Below are 17,611 nucleotides of genomic sequence, written 5' to 3'. Positions count from 1 at the left end.
TATATTTTATATGCTTTATATTATATATAGTATAAATATATTTTTATATTTATATATTTATGTTTATATAAAATATATTATATTTAATAATATATATTATATATTATATATTTATAAAAATTATATTTATATTTATATTTTATATTTATATAAAAATATAAATATATTTTTGTATTTATACTATATATATATTGTATGTTATTTATATTGTATATACTTTATTTTACAATAAAGTCAGCCAGAGGGAAGAAAATGTTATTAAGAGAACCATAAGGAAGAGAAAATACATTTACAGTACTATATACGGTATTTATTGAAAAAAATCGACATGTAAGTGGACCAGTGCAGTTCACACCTATGTCGTTCAAGAGTCAACAATATATGTATTCCATGTAAATTAGTCTAAAACACAAACTTTTGTGGGACACCTGAGTGACTCATTCGGGTTAAGTGGCTGACTGTTGGTTTCAGCTCAGGTCATGATCTTAGAGTCCTGGGATGGGCTCCGTCCTCAGTGAAGAGTCTGTGAAAGTTTCTCTGTCTTTGTCCCTCTGTCCCTGTTACCCCAATTCCCCGCAGTCCCCTGCCTGGCTCACATTTTTTTTTTCTCTCTCTCTCTCTCTCCTCCAAATAAATAAATAAATATTTTTTTTTTTATGCACAAACTTTTGTGTTAGGGAGACCTAAATGTAACGATCAGCCAAACCCACCAATCAGGCAAGTGATTTAATCTTTCTAAAGCTCAGATTTCTTATTTCTATAAATTTAAGTACATTAATGTTACTCTTGCATAATAGTTTATTTGTTCAGAAACATTTTTAAAACCTACCCAATACCTGAACCATGTGAAGCTCTGAGGACATAGCTCTGTATTATGAATATCTGAGGATCTTCATATGTTTTATGGACGAAACAGATACACCTTATATAGAATTAATGATCTAAAAAAAGTGTTAGGGTAAATGCAACAGTACGTTTAAAGTGCTTATCCTATTGCCTAATATCGTGTGGAAATTTAAAACACTGTATATTCTTCCTTTCCTTTTCCCTGCCCAGTCTTACTACCATAAGATATGTCATAACTACAATTCTGATAAATGAATCTGAGAAGCACCTTGTTGCTGATGGGCTATTACAGAAAATAACATGACAAGTTATAGTTGAGGAAGTGAGGTTGTGTAGTGAACTGAGTTCCTTTTTTTTTTTCCCCCAAGATTTTTATTTATTTATTTACTTATTTGAGTGGGAGAGAATGAGAAAGAGAGAGAAAGCACAAGATGGGGAAGGGGCAGAGGGAGAACAGACTCCCCGCCAAACAGGGAGCCTGATGCAGGTCTTGATCCCAAGACTCCAGGATCATGACCTAAGCCGAAGGCAGTCGCCTAACCAACTGAGCCACCCAGGCACTCCGGGAACTGAGTTTCTCAGTCCAGTCCTACTAGTCCTGTGCTTTTAAGCAAAACGAGGTTGGTACTTTCAGTCCAAAGATGAAGTCGCAGCAGTTTTCATCACAAATGTTACCCAATCACAGAAAAATTGGCAACATTTACCTAATGGATATCCAAGTCTTTACTAAAGGAAGGTTCTCACCGTTGACACTAGTGCTGCTGATGGTAAGGGGAGAGATGGTGATAATTGGATTAATAGGAAATATTTTAGTTGTTTTTCCAGCTTTACAGAATGAGTTGCAAATCGTTTCTCTTTTGGTCACTGCAACACCACTAGTAGAAAATGAGAACCCTTTCGTTTCATCTGTAGAGTTTTATGCTACTTTAGATGGAACATCCATAGAATGCTGTGAATTTGACCACCAAGAATGATATTCCTATCTTGCCAGCAGAGTGGAAAGGACCGAAGAGGGCAGTTAATGTATGTGGACATTTGCAGTGAAGTATCTTAGACTTGTAGCTTTTTCTGGGCCTTGACTTCAGCTAAGTTTCTGAATACATTCCAGTCACCCGCAAGTTTGTCTGGGAGTTGAGATGCTGATCACTCCTTTCCTAGGTGTTGTGGGAAAGTGTGGCTATGAAATACTCTGCATCCTTTGAATAACAATAAAAAGGATAAGAACTGGGGCACCTGGGTGGCTCAGTGGGTTAAGCCGCTGCCTTTGGCTCAGGTCATGATCTCAGGGTCCTGGGATCGAGTCCCACATCGGGCTCTCTGCTCAGCAGGGAGCCTGCTTCCCTCTCTCTCTCTCTCTGCCTGCCTCTCCATCTACTTGTGATCTCTCTCTGTCAAATTAAATAAAATCTTAAAAAAAAAAAAGGATAAGAACTGGAATTACTGACATTTTGAAGTAGTTTATTGGTATTTCTGTGGCTTTGTATCTACAAAAATGATCATTATAATCCAGAGGAATTTTTAGAATACAATCTCCATCTGTTCATCTTTCCACTCAAATAGACTTCAGTATTCAGTGACAGAGCCCACTTTAATCTCTGCCCATGAAAACATGTTGCGGGGAACATCCATCAGGGGTTTTTTTGGTAAAGATTTCATTTATTTTTGAGAGAGAGAGAGAGAGAGCACGCATGCACAGAGGGAGGGGCAGAAGGAGAAGCAGACTCCCCACTGAGCAGGGCCCTGTGGACCCCGCCTGGGATCGTGACCTGAGCTGAAGGCAGATGCTTACCTGACTGAGCCACCCAGGCGCCCCTCACAGGATTCTTTTATAACAAAATTTTTGCTAATACATACCAGATAGTGATGGTGGTTCGTTTTGTCCCCAGTGATTCCTGAGTACCTTCTACGCAACCTATAACTCCTCCAACAGTCTTCAGGGGCCTATATTTTCCTTTTTCGTCCTCTCCACTTGGAATTGACAGTTTGTGGACAAAGGGTGACAGATCCTTCCCGTACACAGGTGCGGGAGACTGAGCCAGACCCTTTTTGCATTTCAGGCACTCCCTGTTAAGCAATAAGAGCTGAGCAGCAGTAATTGAGGGAGGAGGCCAAACACTCTGCAAAGCAGGGAGCGGGTAGGATTTTATGAAAAGGACTGTGTAGCAAAACAAGTTCAGACTCCCGTCGTGGTTTGTTTTCCTCTCCCTGGGATTCCTCTCCAAGCAGCAGCAGAGGCAGTTTTCAGTCGCTGGTGTGCGACCGGGCCCCATCCATCCTGGGTGGGACATGCTGCAGTCTGCAAAGCCGGCGGCAGATTGCAGTCCTCTGCAGTGTGGCCGGCCAGCAGAACTCATGGAGTCTGAGCCCTGTTCTAGCTAGAATACCAAATGGGAGAACTTCCTTTAGTGAAGCATTTGAAGGCAAAACAATGAAAGCTTTCCCCATCTCAAAAATAGCCTGCCCTCCCTCTAGTGCTGCTTTAGGAACATGGACCTGTTTTGAGCAAGGCGAAGCCACAGCTGGTCCTCACAGCATCATTAAATCTGGTTTTTCCATGATATGGAGTCTGTGGAAGGACTCCGATGAGCTCATTTTCTCCTGAAGTGCTATATATATATGGATAGCATCTTAGAGTTGCCCATAAAATGGCTCCTTCGATACTTTTTTCAGATATGAGAAATATTTCAGAAATAGGCTAATCAGTCACAGGGCAATCACCACTCTGCCTTATTAACAAAACCTCCCTTTGTGATTTTTTGCAGCCTCGACAGCCCAACCCTGACTGGCGTTACTCTGCCTCCCTCCGAGCAGGAATGCACAGGTATGTAGTTCCTTCCTTTTTCTTTCTGTCAGGAGAACTTTAACTTTGTACGGCTCGGACACATTCTGTGTCCAGGGGCTGGAAACTGCTGTCAAACTGAGAAGTTTTAGATACTTTTCCAGGAGAAAATAGTTCCTTTTGTCTCCACATCTCTAATTGAAACATTGGAAGTAGTGCCAAATGCTTATCAAGGGCTGGCAAATCAGAGTTCCCTGTAAAGTTACAGAGACAGACTTCTGGGTACTTTCTCCCATTGAAAGTTCTGTAGGGAAATAATTACAACTTCCTCTATCCCTTCCCCACCTGTACTTTCTGTCCCTCCCCTAGAAATTATAATTAATCCTGATGATTTTGGACCCGAATATAAGTACGTGTTTTCTACCTTAGTTTTCTGTCACACGTCGACTCTTATATCCTATTAACCGCAATAACTGGCTGTCATTCTTGTTCATGTTCATCCATTTTAGAATCTCCGTATCTTTCCCATCTTGTTACTCTCTTGTTCCTATCGATGGCGTGGGCTCTTTAGCGGATGAGCCATGTGAAAGGCCTTTATTGAATATCTGGAGACCAAATCTATCTTATTTTAAATGAAACTAGAGTAATAGTATGACTCTAAGACTCAGATTAAATATAATTTTGGTTTCTCTACTTTGTCTCTTTGACAGTAATTGATTAACTACCATTATCCCCAGAGCTGATTTAGTGCCATAGGGCCAAATAAAAGATTCTTTACTTTTGAGTGTCTTTGGAAACCAGGAAACTAGTGATCACTACCCGCAAAAGGATTTTGTTTCAAGGGAGGAATGAACTCTAAACTTAAGCCCCTCAAAATGTCTGGGCAACAGTTCAGTAGATCTTTAGCAAACCTACATCAGTCTCTTAAGGGAGAGCTTACAAAGTATGTGTTAAGTTAATGAAAAATTAGAGCGCCTGGGTGGCTCAGATGGTTAAACGTCTGCCTTTGGCTCAGGTCATGATTCCAGGGTCCTGGGATCGAGCTCTAGGTCGGGCTGCTTCTCCCTCTCCTTCTGCCTGCTGCTCCTCCTGCTTGTACTCTTTCTGTCCAGTAAATAAAATCTAAAAAAAAAAAAAAAAAGTCAATGAAAAATTAGTTTTAAGTCCATTTAGAAAAGCATTAAAGTGAAATAAATTAACATAGTCTCAAGCATTACATTATAAGTCAAGCAGAGATCATTATAATGGGTGCTATTTCTCACCAAGAACCAATCAGCGAAGGCCTGAAGATCAGTAGTGGGCATATCGAGATGTCACATTGGAACCTGGGTCATAATTTTAGCCCAGAAAAACTTGTGCGGATGTTCGAATACTAGTGGCAGGAGGGCTCTTCCTGTTTGTTAGTGACCAGTTTATGCTTTTGCCTGCATCTGAGCTACTGCTGCAAACCATGCAGTAGGGAAAAGCATGGTTTATAATACCAGCTTTTTCTCTCCTGGCTGAACTAACTAGTGCTTTACTTGAAAAGTGTCAAAGCCACGAGATGTGCCTTTAAAGCTACATTTGAAATAAAATGCTAAAACATATCACTTCCTTACTCCATTTTCAAAGCGGGGGGAGCCAAGTGTGTTCCTATTCAGGTTTCAACTAAGATACCATGAGATATAAGTAGGATGAGGAATGAACTAAAAAGTGCAGTTAAATGTAACTTATTCCTCATAGTACAGTATACTGAACATATATTAGAGTTGTAAACTCAAAGAATACTCTTCTCTTTTTACACATGTGCTTGGCTTCTTGGCTGTTCTGGCCTCAGACCTCATGCAACTGTTTTTTTGAAAATTCTGCTTTGAGTTGAGCTGGTTCCAGGGTGGTTACATCTCCAGAATGAATCTGACTGAACCCATAGAATTTACTGGAAGAATCTGGGAACACATGAAGGATATTAATATTTGGGGGGAAAGATTCTAGAATGTAGATGAAGGGAAGAATTGCAGTAGGGCAGAGCTTAATGAGTGAATTTTGATTAGATATATTATTCAGAGTCAAGAGTGAAAGAATATTCAATTGATAGATGAGCTTCCCCCACAATAGTTCATCTGCTTCGCCGCCTCTCATAACCCTTCAAATAGTAGTGTAAATTTTGAGTAACTTAATTTGCAAGATGAACCAATGTCTTTTTGAAAAGAATCCTCTGGGGGCGCCTGGGTGGCTCAGTGGGTTAAGCCTCTGCCTTCCTATCAGGTCATGATCTCAGGGTCCTGGGATGGAGTCTGAATCAGGCTCTCTGCTCAGCAGAGAGCTTCCCTCTGTCTCTCTCTGCCTGCCTCTCTGCCTGTTTGTGGTCTCTGTCAAATAAATAAATAAAATCTTAAAAAAAGAAAAGAAAAGAATCCTCTAATTCTGATGAGGATTCTTTGGGTTGATGTTTACGGTCCTGTTTGTTCCTTCCTTCCCTCATCCATCCCACAAGTATATTAGGGTCTCCTATGTGTGAGCATTGAGCATATATAAATGAATATGATGTTTGCCCCATTCCTGAAGCGTTTATGTTCTATCTCTGCTTGCCTCCAAGGGAGTCCCAGTTCATGCCTCACTCCCTACAATATTTCATGCTGAATTAATCTCTTCTGAATTGGGATCCATGAGTGATGGTGATAGGCTTCCTCAAGTCCCTGGAAATATAGGGTGTGTGGTCTATAAGTAAAAAATACAGAAAGAGTAGAACATGAAATACATTAAGAAGTAATTGGGTAATTAATTTGGAATAATGCTACAGTCAACAAATAATTTTCAAGTATTTTCGTCTTTGCTATAGAGGACTCAGAAACAAGAGAATCAGCAAGAGAGGCCTGGGGCTTCTGAGAACAAGTTCTCCTCATCTGGTTCAGCAATAAGGTGTTAAAATGGCATTAGCCCTCTGATGGGCTTCCCATTAGATTTACTGAACACCATGTGGCATTAATGACAACCAGAATTGCCACAAAGATAAAACATGTTTATTGCCCAAATAGTATAACAAGCAGGAAGTCAATGATGCTTTTGCAGTTTATGTAAGGTAACTGCTCAGTAGTCATTGCTTCAAGTATGAGTACAGTGTGTTAGCCGTAGCGCTGCCTTCAGAGAGCCATGAGCTTTCTCAGGGTGGAAGAAGATCTGGAAAGTCATTTATGGTCTAACCATTATTTGGGTCTCTGTGTTTACTCAGCTCTGTGCACCTGGAGGAGGCTGGCATTCTACGGGCTGGTCCAGGAGGGCCTGATCAGCAGTGGCCAACAGTATCCAGTGCAACACCAGGTAAAGACCCAAGGTCTCTCTTCTTGCTGGGTTCTAGAAGACAATTAGATGACTTGTTTGTTTGTTTTTTAAGATCAGGAATGCTAATGGTTTTCTTTTTAGTCTTTCTTCTTTTCCATCCATGTATGACTTCCTTATACTCTTGCATGATTATTTTGATTTTCTACTTAATGTCCTTCAAGAATTAAAAACAGAGAAGAGTACACATGTATATAAAGTTCTACTGTAAAGTAACTAGGGGTATTTCATGTGCTTAGGCTATCTGAGCCACACAGAGAAGATCTGGTGGCCTCGTGTGCAGAGGTGACACTGTTAGCAAAGATCTTTTGGTTGAAGATGTTGCAAACCCGTTCAGAGTGGTAAGCAAAAGGGAGACACATAGATCTACAGACAGATACATGCAGTGGAGTTTCTCATGGAAGTGGAAAGTATAAAAACCAAGGCACTACTCTCTTTGACTCCAGGTCAAAGTCAGACCTGCTTCTTTCTGCATACCTACATCATTCTGCAGACTGACTTTTACTGCCTTGACATGTACATTTGCACACGTGACTGTCTCACAGTTTCTTAGTTTAGAGGACCAGTGAGGGCTGATTCTAATCCATACTTTCAGGAAATAGAATCTGCTAGATTGGATCAAGAACCCAGTGGCTGGGAGAGCATAGAAAAATTCCTTAAGCTCATAATTCCTTAGTTTCCTTATTCTCCTCTAATCATACAATGTCATACAATAAAAATATGGCTTTGTAGGCCTATCCCTGTGACAGTTTTCAGAAAGGAAGGATTTCAGAGACTGCAAATGGTGTCTATCATAATCCTCTATTAATAGAACATCATGATGATGATAATAGTTCCTGATTATTGAGCCATAATCTACCCAGACATTGTGCCGAGCACATTAAACATGTGATCTCATTTATCCCCCATGACAGCCTTGCAAGGGATTTATTATGACTATTTTACATATGAGAAACTGGAGACACAGAGAGGATAAGAAACATACCCAGGTTCATGTAGTTTGTTAGTGGCAGAGTAGGATTCACACCCAAGTGTGTCTAGCTCCAAATCCAAGTGTGTGTAGCACTTATATTCCTAGCATGGCTGGCCTGCAAGAACCCATCCAAATTCAAATATATACACAGATACATTATAGATGACACAAGTGTGAGTGTGAAACATTCTTTCCAAAAATAATCAGGTGCCTTTCAATGATTAGGCTATCTGAGTAACATGTGCAGCTAAGGGCCCATTTTTGCTGGCAACTCTAAGGGCTTTCATTGATTCTAATCAGCCAGCAATTGCTATTTATGAATGTGGCATGATTCAACTAAAAGTCACATTTGTCAAAAAAAAAAAAAAAAACACAACAGAAAATGCACAAGTTAAAGCAATTCATTAGAGAGTGATATTGCCAGATGGCAAGAAGAGGAACATAAAATAGTTCATTGACAAATCTGCAACCCCAGTGCCAGGGATGGAGTGAAGAAGTGATGGAGGAGGAAGGGCTGTTGGGCTGCCCAGTACTGCAGCATGGGAGGCACCTAGAATGTTAAGATCTTTTCTGAAAGCAGCTACACCCACGCCCTGCTCACCTGCCTTCATTTTAGGGCTTTTCCTGTTCTCACGGGGCTTTGTAGGTCACTCTGGTGAGCCAGGAACTAAGTCGGAATACATTCTCCCTTTCATTGATGATGCTGGTGGCTGCACGTTCCTAGGCAAATGCGCAGTAGGAAACGTCCGCCAGTTTTTTCATTTGCATCTGGCCCAGATCTCTTTACTTCAGATCTGAAAGAATGTTAGGAATCCCTTTTCTTGACAGAAGATAAGGAAAGAGTCGCCATTGCTCCCCTTCAGTATTGTCTAATCCCTTCTGTCCAGGACTGTGCCTGGCTCCTGACGCATGAGTCACCATCCTCATGGACTGAGCTGGACACAGCTTCCATCTTCCACCACGTAGTCCACGGGTGACCTCACCATATTTTTCCACACACCTCCTCACCAGTGACTTGAAGTTAAAGGAATGCCCCTCTGCTTTCTGCACTGTCCTTTCAACATTTTTAGGTTTTAGGACTCAAAAATATGTTCTGCTGAGTCAATAAGGAATATGGCATAAGGATTAAGATCATGATTTGGAATCAGATCTGAATCAAATTGCAATTCCAGACTTCCTTGCTGGGTGAGCAAAAGCAAATTGCTTAAATTCATGTTTTCCAATTACTGTTATTTATCTGTAAACTGGGTATGGTGATAACCCCATGAATTGCCATGATTACTAAAGAGGAAAGAACTGAATATAGTGTTTGACAAACGGTGTTAATAAATGCCTTATTTTATTTTATTTTATTTTTTCTGGAATGGTTTTGCATGACCCATGACATGGCCTAGGCTGATGACCTGGTGGCCAGAATTCAGTAATTCTCATTTCTGGACCCAGAGACACACCCTCTAAGGTTGTCTGGATCATCCTGACATCTGTACAGTCCAGGCACTCTCCCTACACCCCTACCCAAGCTGCCCTTCAGGAGATGGAATGAGGAGGCTTCATTAGCTCTCCACAGAGAAAAGGAAAATGCTTCAAAAACTTGTTTATTTCCGATCCCAAGAAGAGCCTGCCTTTCATTGATTCTGTTGCCCTTAGTGCCTCATGATGAAGGTGCATTTGCTTCCAGAAGGTTTCCTCTTGTTGCCTGGGTCTTCTTACACGTGTGTCTGAGACCCCCTCATGAACCACTACCTTTTCACACCTAAAAGAGCTGCAGCCTGCGGCTGTGAAGAGGAGGAGGCCGTCTGTGCCCCAATCTTCATTCACATGTCTTCCTTGTTTCTCCTCCATTGATGCATTCTTTTGCTTTATCACCGAACCGTTCATTTATCTTCACAGTCCACAAAAACCTAGGATAAGATGTCACGTTCCGAAAGGATCCATGGGGACATCACCAGGTGATGTCTCTTGCAGGATAAACAAGTCAGGGATCAAATTGGTTAATCCTGATTCCTGGCCCCCTTCTCGAGCCTCACCTCTATGTGAGCAGACCAGGACAAGGGCTTCTTTAGCAGCTTCCCGGGAGACTGAGCAGAGGAAAGAAAATGGGCTGAGGAGGGAGAGCATCCAGTTACAGCTTCTTGGGGGGGGGGGGCGTTAAAGGGCCAGTCATTCCCGTTTACAACTCTCACTTTTTCAATGTGAATGTTCTGAAGAGGTTTTAATGGGTGCCCTCTTGTGATCAGTTCCAAGAGGGAAGCCTGAGAGGTTGTAAAAAGACTGCCCCTGCCTTTGAGAGAGCCTGTCTGGCTTCAGCGCACCAGGCTGCTTTGCTATCCCCTAGTGCTTCTTCCAGGCCCCCTTTTCTACTTTTCATTACCTCAGGCAACAGATTATTTTTGGAGTGGAAGATCCTATTTTCAAAAGCGCTCAGGGACTTCCAAAAACACACCGCACTGCCAAAGATAACACTATACCTTGTCAAGGAAGACCCCAGGGGATCAGGACTAGGCAGTGGAAGGTTAATTAGGCAGGCCGGATGGCTAAGGCAGGGAGGCCTAGGGGACCTTAGTTTAGAGTGACCGGACAGTGGTTCTCAAAGTACAGTACTTGGAGCAGCCGCACTAATTCCTTCTGAGTCAGAAATTCTCAGATTGGGGCCTAGAAGTCTGTGTTTTAAAAAGCTCTCCATGTTCTCCCAATGTACCCCAAAGTTTAAGAACTGGTGTAGAATTGAGAGGAAATATTCCTGAGGTTGTGTGGTATCTTTGGAGGCTCAGAAACCGTGCAAGGAAGGCATCTACTCATGATTCTTGCAGGAAGCAGGAGCCCTTTCCCTACATTAGAGAAAGAATCACTAAGAGTTCAGGCTCCAGGTCAGAGTAACCCTTCTTTGAATTCTAGCTCAGCTGCTGTGCTGTTCTAAGTCCCTTATTTAAGGTTTCTGATTCCTAGTTCCCCTGTAAGATGGAGATAATAGTGGCGCCCACCTAATAAGGTTGTAACAAGAATTAAATGAGATAATACATGCATGTTCCAGAACCTGGAGAATAACATTTGGTAGATGGTAGCACTTTTTGTGATTTTCCAAGGTATGAGTCTATCTTTCACATTGACAGTTTAGGTCTGAGTTGTTCTGAGTTGTCTGTCTCTGTGGGAAGGCTCTATTCTGAAGATTTTTCTTAATGCACCTGTTTTTGGTTTTGTTTTTTCTTATCCCTGGGGGATTATTTTTGCCCTGGTTTGCCAGATGTCTTTACTCTGTGGATGATGGACACAGTTTATGTGCCCTAGTTTTATGCAGGGTGGGGGTGCGGAGTGAGATTTGTGCTTTTGTTTGTCTTAGGGTTTCCTACCTCTCTGGCAAAATCACCTTTCCATGAAGGGGCTTCATGTAGAATCCATCTCTGACTCTTCTCCCGAAAGAAGTCATGATCCTTGAGTTTTTTCGGAATCCGTTCAGGAGCGCTGCCAACACGAATTTTCCCACTTCATGAGTGAGTGCAGCCTTAGGCCTCGTTTGAGGATTTAGAAAGCCTGCTGTTCCACTAACCTGCTCACCCTCAACTTCTGCTGTTGTCATGGCAATCACGGTCCTGGGAGGTGTGTACAGATCCTTATTAGGAAACAAAATGAGATCAGCAATCTGTGTGTGTGAGGCGGCTCCCTCATTCACATCCTCCACTGCCACTGGAGGCTCAGGGCCAGGCTGAGAGGCCTCTAGCTGAGGAATGTGAGTCCTTGGAAGGTGCACTTTTACTTTTTGGGGGTTCGGGGCTCATCAGTTCTGCTGTAGTTCTCTCTGTAGCTCGTGTTTTGTGTTCTGACCTGGCCTGGAGGGAAGGAGCAAGACAGTGTGGGAATGGGGAATTAGAAACCATGAAACTTAAGTCTTTACTTGCTTTATTCATTCACCTTTGCCTCCTCCTTTAGAAGAACACCCTGCACCTTCTATTTTTAAGGATCATGTAAATGAAAAACTAGCATGAAAATTTCCTGGTTTTCCCACAATTGAACATTTCTGTTTACTGTTTTTTTTTTTTTTAAGATTTTATTTCTTTATTTGAGAGAGAGAGAGCACGAGCACAGAAGGAGGGGGAGAAGCAGACTCCCTGCTGAGCCCAGAGCCCAACGCAAGGCTCTATCCCAGGACCCTGAGATCATGACCTGAGCCAAAGGCAGACACTTAACCAGCTGAGCCACCCAGGTGCCCCTCAACATTTCTGTTTAATAAATGGATTCTGAGATAGTTCTTTCCCTCAACCCTGTGTTTCCTCCACCTCCCTCATTTTTTCTACACCATTTTTTCCAGGATTGATTAGCTCAGGGCAGAATACAGTGAGGGTTGGGACCATGATACAAAATAAATAAATTTCTTCCTTAAAAGTGACCCACCAACAGAGTTTATATGCCTCCTGAAAATCCAGTCCCATCTGCACTCCAGCTTATGCTTCTGTGCATACATTTTAGAGGGTATAGTGAGGAAAGAAGAGTAGCAAGAACTGTTACCTTGGGCTCCACTTTCCTTCAAATCCCCCAGAGGCAGAGAAGCAGCTAAGGCAGGTCAGGCAATGGGTACTCATTATAGTTCCTTAGGTTATCATTGATCCGTTTAATGTGTCACTGGAGCATACAGACTGGCCCCTGAAAACTTCATCATGAGAAACAACTTTTGAATCATGTCTTTGGAAAATAATACCCTTTTATCCTTCTTTTGTTGAAGAGTGTTGCATGGAACAGTAGAGTTTCCTAATTACCTTCTCTCCTAGTTGTATATGTACACCATGGTTGGTAGCTAAATTTTTAAACCCCTTATCAAAAGGGAAATTCAGGTTTCTACTGGGAAGATTCTGATGTCTCAAAGGACCAAGGGAAGGCAGCGATCACCAAGTCTGCCACCTGACTTGGCTCAAAGATGACAGGCTCCCTGTGTAGCCTGAGAGCGCTATGGCAAAGTGGTCATGAGTCTATACTTCATTCTGGAGGAAAGCTGGCTTGGATTTTTTGGAATTGGTGGGCTTAGAGCTCCTCTCTGAGAGATGCTTAGACAAAAAGGACCTACCTATAACCTGGTTTGAGGGCAGAGGAGAGGTAATAGCTTGTAATTACTTTAAGCTTTGCAGCCCTAGCAAGCATTGCCTAAAGCCTCACTGATTCTAGTAAAATAGAAATGAAAGCGTATCCCCAGCAATAGCAAGGCTCTTTAATGACAAATATTTTCAGAGAAACTCAGCCCAGATTCCAAAAGAACTTGAAATGTTCATTTCCACAGAGGCAGTCAACTTTAAGTTGAAAAGGTCATTGCCTAATTTGGAGAAACATATTCAGGTCAAGCACTGGTTAGAGCCCAGGGGCCCTTAGGGAAGGGCCACAAGAGAGTTCATTGCTAGGAGACCTGGACTTGAGTATGTGGACTGGAGAGATGCCTCTTCTGCCTCTGCACATAGAGCTTGCTACCCACAGTCAGAAAAGGAGAGGGGAGGCGCCTTGATGGCTCATTCACTTAAGCATCTGCCTTTGACTCAGGTCATGATCCCGGAGTCCTGAGATCGAGCCCCACCTTGGACTCCTTGCTCAGAGGGCTGTCTGCTTGTTCCTCCCCCTCATGCTGTCTCTCTTGCTCACTCTCTCTCAAATAAATAAATAAAATCTTTTAAAAAAGAAAAAGGAGGGGTGCCTGGGTGGCTCAGTTGGTTAGGCAACTGCCTTTGACGTGGGTCATGATCCCAGGGTCCTGGGATCAAGCCCCAGGTCGGGCTCCTTGCTCAGCAGGGAGCCTGCTTCTCCCTCTCCCTCTGCCAGCTGCTCCACCAACTTGTGCTCTCTCTGTCATAAGACAGAGAGTAACTAAATAAGTAACTAAATTAAATAACTAAATTAAATAAGTAACTAAATTTTTAAATATTAAAAAAGAAAAAGAAGAGGGAGCAAAAATCAATGGCATTCCACTCTAATCTCAATGAGACCAAGAGTTTCCTCAGCAGTGGCCCTGCCTTGAATGGTTTATCTCCAAGGGAGTGGGCAGGTGAAAGATGGGAGAAGGCAGTCCTGAGGATGGCAGTACCAAAAGAAATAAAGTGGGGCACCTGGATGGCTCAGTGGGTTAAGCCTCTACCTTGGCTCAGGTCATGATCTCAGGGTCCTGGGACCAAGCCCCGCATTGGGCTCTCTGCTTGGCAGGGAGCCTGCTTCCCCGTCTGTCTCTGCCTGCCTCTCTGCCTACTTGTGATCTCTGTCTGTCAAATAAGTAAATAAAATCTTAAAAAAAAAAAAGAAAGAAAAAAAGTGAAAAAGTACACCTGAAACTAATATAACACTGAATGTTAACTACACTCGAACTAAAATAAAAACGTAATAAAAAATTTTTAAAAGATTTTATTTATTCACCCGACAGAGATAGAGATCACAAGAAGGCAGAGAGGCAGGCGGGGGGGCAGGAGGGGGGAAGAAAGCAGGCTCCCCACTGAGCAGAGAGCCCAATTTGGGGCTTGATCCTAGGACCCTGAGACCAGGGCCTAAGCTGAAGGCAGAGGCTTAACCCACTGAGCCACCCAGGGTGGGGCTTGATCCCAGAACCCTGAGACTGAAGGCAGTCTGAGCTGAAGACAGAGGCTTAAACCACTGAGCTACCCAGGTGCCCCAAAACTTAATAAATTTTTAAAAAGGATGTTTGTGGGCACCAAGGTGGCTTAGTCGGTTGGGTGCTGCCTTTGGCTCGGGTCATGATCTTGGAATCCTGAGTTCAAGCTCCACGTCGGGCTCCCTATTCATTGGAGAGCGTGCTTCTGCCCCTCACTCTGCTCATGCTCTCTCCCCCCCTCCCCGCCCCCGTCTCGGTCTCTAGCTCTCTATCTCTCAAATAAATAAAATCTCAAAAAAAAAAATTTTTTTTTTTAAATGATGTTTGTACCAGGATGGAAACACAAAATTGAGAGCTTTATAGAAGTCAAACTTTGGGTGTCTGGGTTTCTCAGTTGGTTAAGCAACTGCCTTCAACTCGGGTCAGGGTCCCAGGATCCTGTGATCAAGCCCTGCATTGGGCTCCCTGCTCAGCGGGGAGCCTGCTTCCCCATCTCCTTCTGCCGCTCATGCTTGTACTCTCCTGCTCTCTCTCTGTCAAATAAATAGATCGAGCCTTTAAAAAGAAAAAAGAAGAAGAAGTTAGACTCACAGGTGTAACTCTAGAAGGTTAGAGTATAAAAAGATAACTTTTAGGAAACAAATTTGTATCTACAAGAAAACAGGGATGATGAGAAGCTTATTGTTACTAGAGTTACTAGAGAAGCTCTTAACTGTCGAATCCCAACAGTGTACCTGGCCTCTGGATTACAGCTGCCAGTGAATGTAATAAACAACCAAACAAACTTAAAAAATGTAGGAAGTCTGAATAAACACGTTTGTTGTTGATGGTCTAAGAATGCTTACTTCCAACATTGGACCAATCCTGTGCCCAGAGCTGTTGCTCTAGCTAGCATCATGGGCCAACCTGAGCAGTGAGGTGGCATTTCCCAAGTCTTCTCTTTTATGTTTTTTGACTCTGCACTATAGATACTGTCTTGCCCAAAACACATGTGTCACATCTCTTTTCCTATAATCATCTAGGGTCAACCAAAAGTCTATAGCAAGGCTCAAAGCCTCAGCCTGTGTGAATTAATGATTTACTTTACATGATGCAAACCAAACTACATGTCAGAGAGTTTTGGGGGGAAAAGAGTATCACCAGGTATGTAGACAGCCCTGAGGTGGACACCTTTGAGCCTGTGAGATTGGATCTGTGTTTAATGATAAACCATGGGATACAGATAACCTATTAGCAAGGAAGTATGTATGTTGATGAGGGGTCTTTGTTGAAGTTTCAGAATCTTTAAATCCTGTGTTGTTGCCCCCTGTTGTTATAAAATAATCTTTTAAAACAAGAGAGAAGAAGACTTAATGAATTATTATTTATTGAAACTGTGACAAGCACTTTATATGCATTGGATACTTAAACAAGAGAGAAACACATTGTCATTCCCATGTTTTAGATAAGGAAATTGAGACTCATAGAAATTAAGTGATTTCCATACATTTACACATTTAGTGTTTTTTGCTCACTGTTATAGTCCCAGTGTCGAGCAAGGTGTCTAGCACATAGTGGTGTTTAATATTTGCTCACCCATATCTGCCCATATATGCAGATATCCCCCATGTCTGCCTGCTAGTGAACCCTGTGCACCTAACTAACACATTACTGATACTTTGTCCCACATGCCAGGTGAAGGGAATAGTTTGGTAACTTGGACAACACTATCCATTGTCCGAGTTCCAGGCTGACTGTGAGTTCTGTATTAGTTTCTCATTACTATTTTTTTTTTTTTTATTTGACAGAGAGAGATCACAAGTAGATAGAGAGGCAGGCAGAGAGAGAGAGAGAGAGGGAAGCAGGCTCCATGCTGAGCAGAGAGCCTGATGTGGGACTCGATCCCAGGACCCCGAGATCATGACCTGAGCTGAAGGCAGCGGCTTAACCCACTGAGCCACCCAGGCGCCCACATTACTATTTTTTTAAAAGATTTTATTTATTTATCTGAGTTAGAGAATGAGAGAGAGAGCATGAGCAGGGGGTAGGAAGTGCGGAGTGGGGATTGAAGGTAGGGGGGCGGAGAGGGAGAGGAGGAACTGGCTGTCTGCTGAGCAGGAAGCATAATGTGGGGCCTGATCCCAAGATTTCTGGGATCATGACCTGAGCTGAAGGCAGACACTTAACTGACTGAGCCACCCAGGCGCCCCTTCTCATTACTATTATAACAAGTTACCACAAACTTCATGGCTTAAAGCAATGCAGATTCACTGTTGTACGGTTGTGGAGGTGAGAAGTTTTACTTGGCTTAAATCAAGGTGGATTCCTGTTACTATATAACAAGTATCCACTTTCCTTCAGTTTCTAATAACCTGTCTCTCATTTGCATTAGAGCTGTATTAGAACTGACAGCCTCTTTAATTGTCCATATTTCTACTGCCATCTTGTTCATGACCATTTAGGTATTCCCTAAGATGATATGTTTTCTCTAACTTTTCTCACTTCTTCCTGAATCCTCTCTAGCAGTGTCTTAGTAACTACTTTTCTACTAAGAGTCTGTTCAAAGTATGCTAGGCACTTTATCTCATACTTCTCAGAATTCTTCCAATCTCCAACCATTGCTCAATTCCAAAACCAAATCAACATTTTTAGTTATTTCTAATAGCAAGACTCCACTTATAGGTACCAAAATCTGTGTTAGTTTCCCAGGACTGCTGTACCAAATTACCACACATTAGGTGGCTTACACCAATACAACTTTATTATCTCATAGTTCTGGAAATCAAAAATCTAAAATAGATTTCCCTGCATTTAAATCAAGATATCAGCAGGGCTCCATTCCTTCTGGATGCTATAGGGGAGGGGCTCTTTCCTTGCTTTTTCCAGCTTCTAGAGGTTGCCTGCATATCCTGGTTTCTGGATCCTTTATCTTCCAGACCAACAGGATAGCATCTGCAGAACTCTCTCTGACTCTGACTTTCCTGCCTCCCTCTTTCCCTTAGAAGGACCCTTGTGATTACATTGGGCCTACTTGGATAATCCAGAATAATCTGTCTTAACATCCTGAGTTTAATCACATCTGCAAATTCCCTTTTGCCATATAACATCACATTCACAGTTTCAGGAATTAGGATTTCAGCATTTTGAA

The 17,611-nt window shown here is 42.4% G+C and overlaps 2 protein-coding genes across 7 annotated transcripts in view; both read left to right on the top strand.

Annotated features, from left to right (window-relative positions):
• The window catches only part of LOC116586458 (protocadherin alpha-7-like), a 106,192-nt gene extending 102,529 nt beyond the window's left edge, over positions 1 to 3,663 (top strand). The window contains 1 exon segment of the mRNA XM_032336467.1: positions 3,609 to 3,663. The gene's annotated coding sequence lies outside the window, so the exon portion shown is untranslated.
• The window catches only part of LOC116586455 (protocadherin alpha-C2), a 183,647-nt gene that overhangs the window by 147,017 nt on the left and 19,019 nt on the right, over positions 1 to 17,611 (top strand). For all 6 annotated transcript variants that reach the window (XM_032336459.1, XM_032336461.1, XM_032336457.1 and 3 more), the window contains exons 2-3: positions 3,609 to 3,667; positions 6,834 to 6,922. In XM_032336459.1, the coding sequence (XP_032192350.1) occupies positions 3,609 to 3,667; positions 6,834 to 6,922 (148 nt within the window). The remainder of the gene's footprint in view (positions 1 to 3,608; positions 3,668 to 6,833; positions 6,923 to 17,611) is intronic.

The sequence above is a fragment of the Mustela erminea genome, chromosome 3, assembly GCF_009829155.1.
Source record: "Mustela erminea isolate mMusErm1 chromosome 3, mMusErm1.Pri, whole genome shotgun sequence".
Classification (NCBI taxonomy): Eukaryota; Metazoa; Chordata; class Mammalia; order Carnivora; family Mustelidae; genus Mustela; species Mustela erminea.
This window is presented reverse-complemented; position numbering and strand designations above follow the sequence as displayed.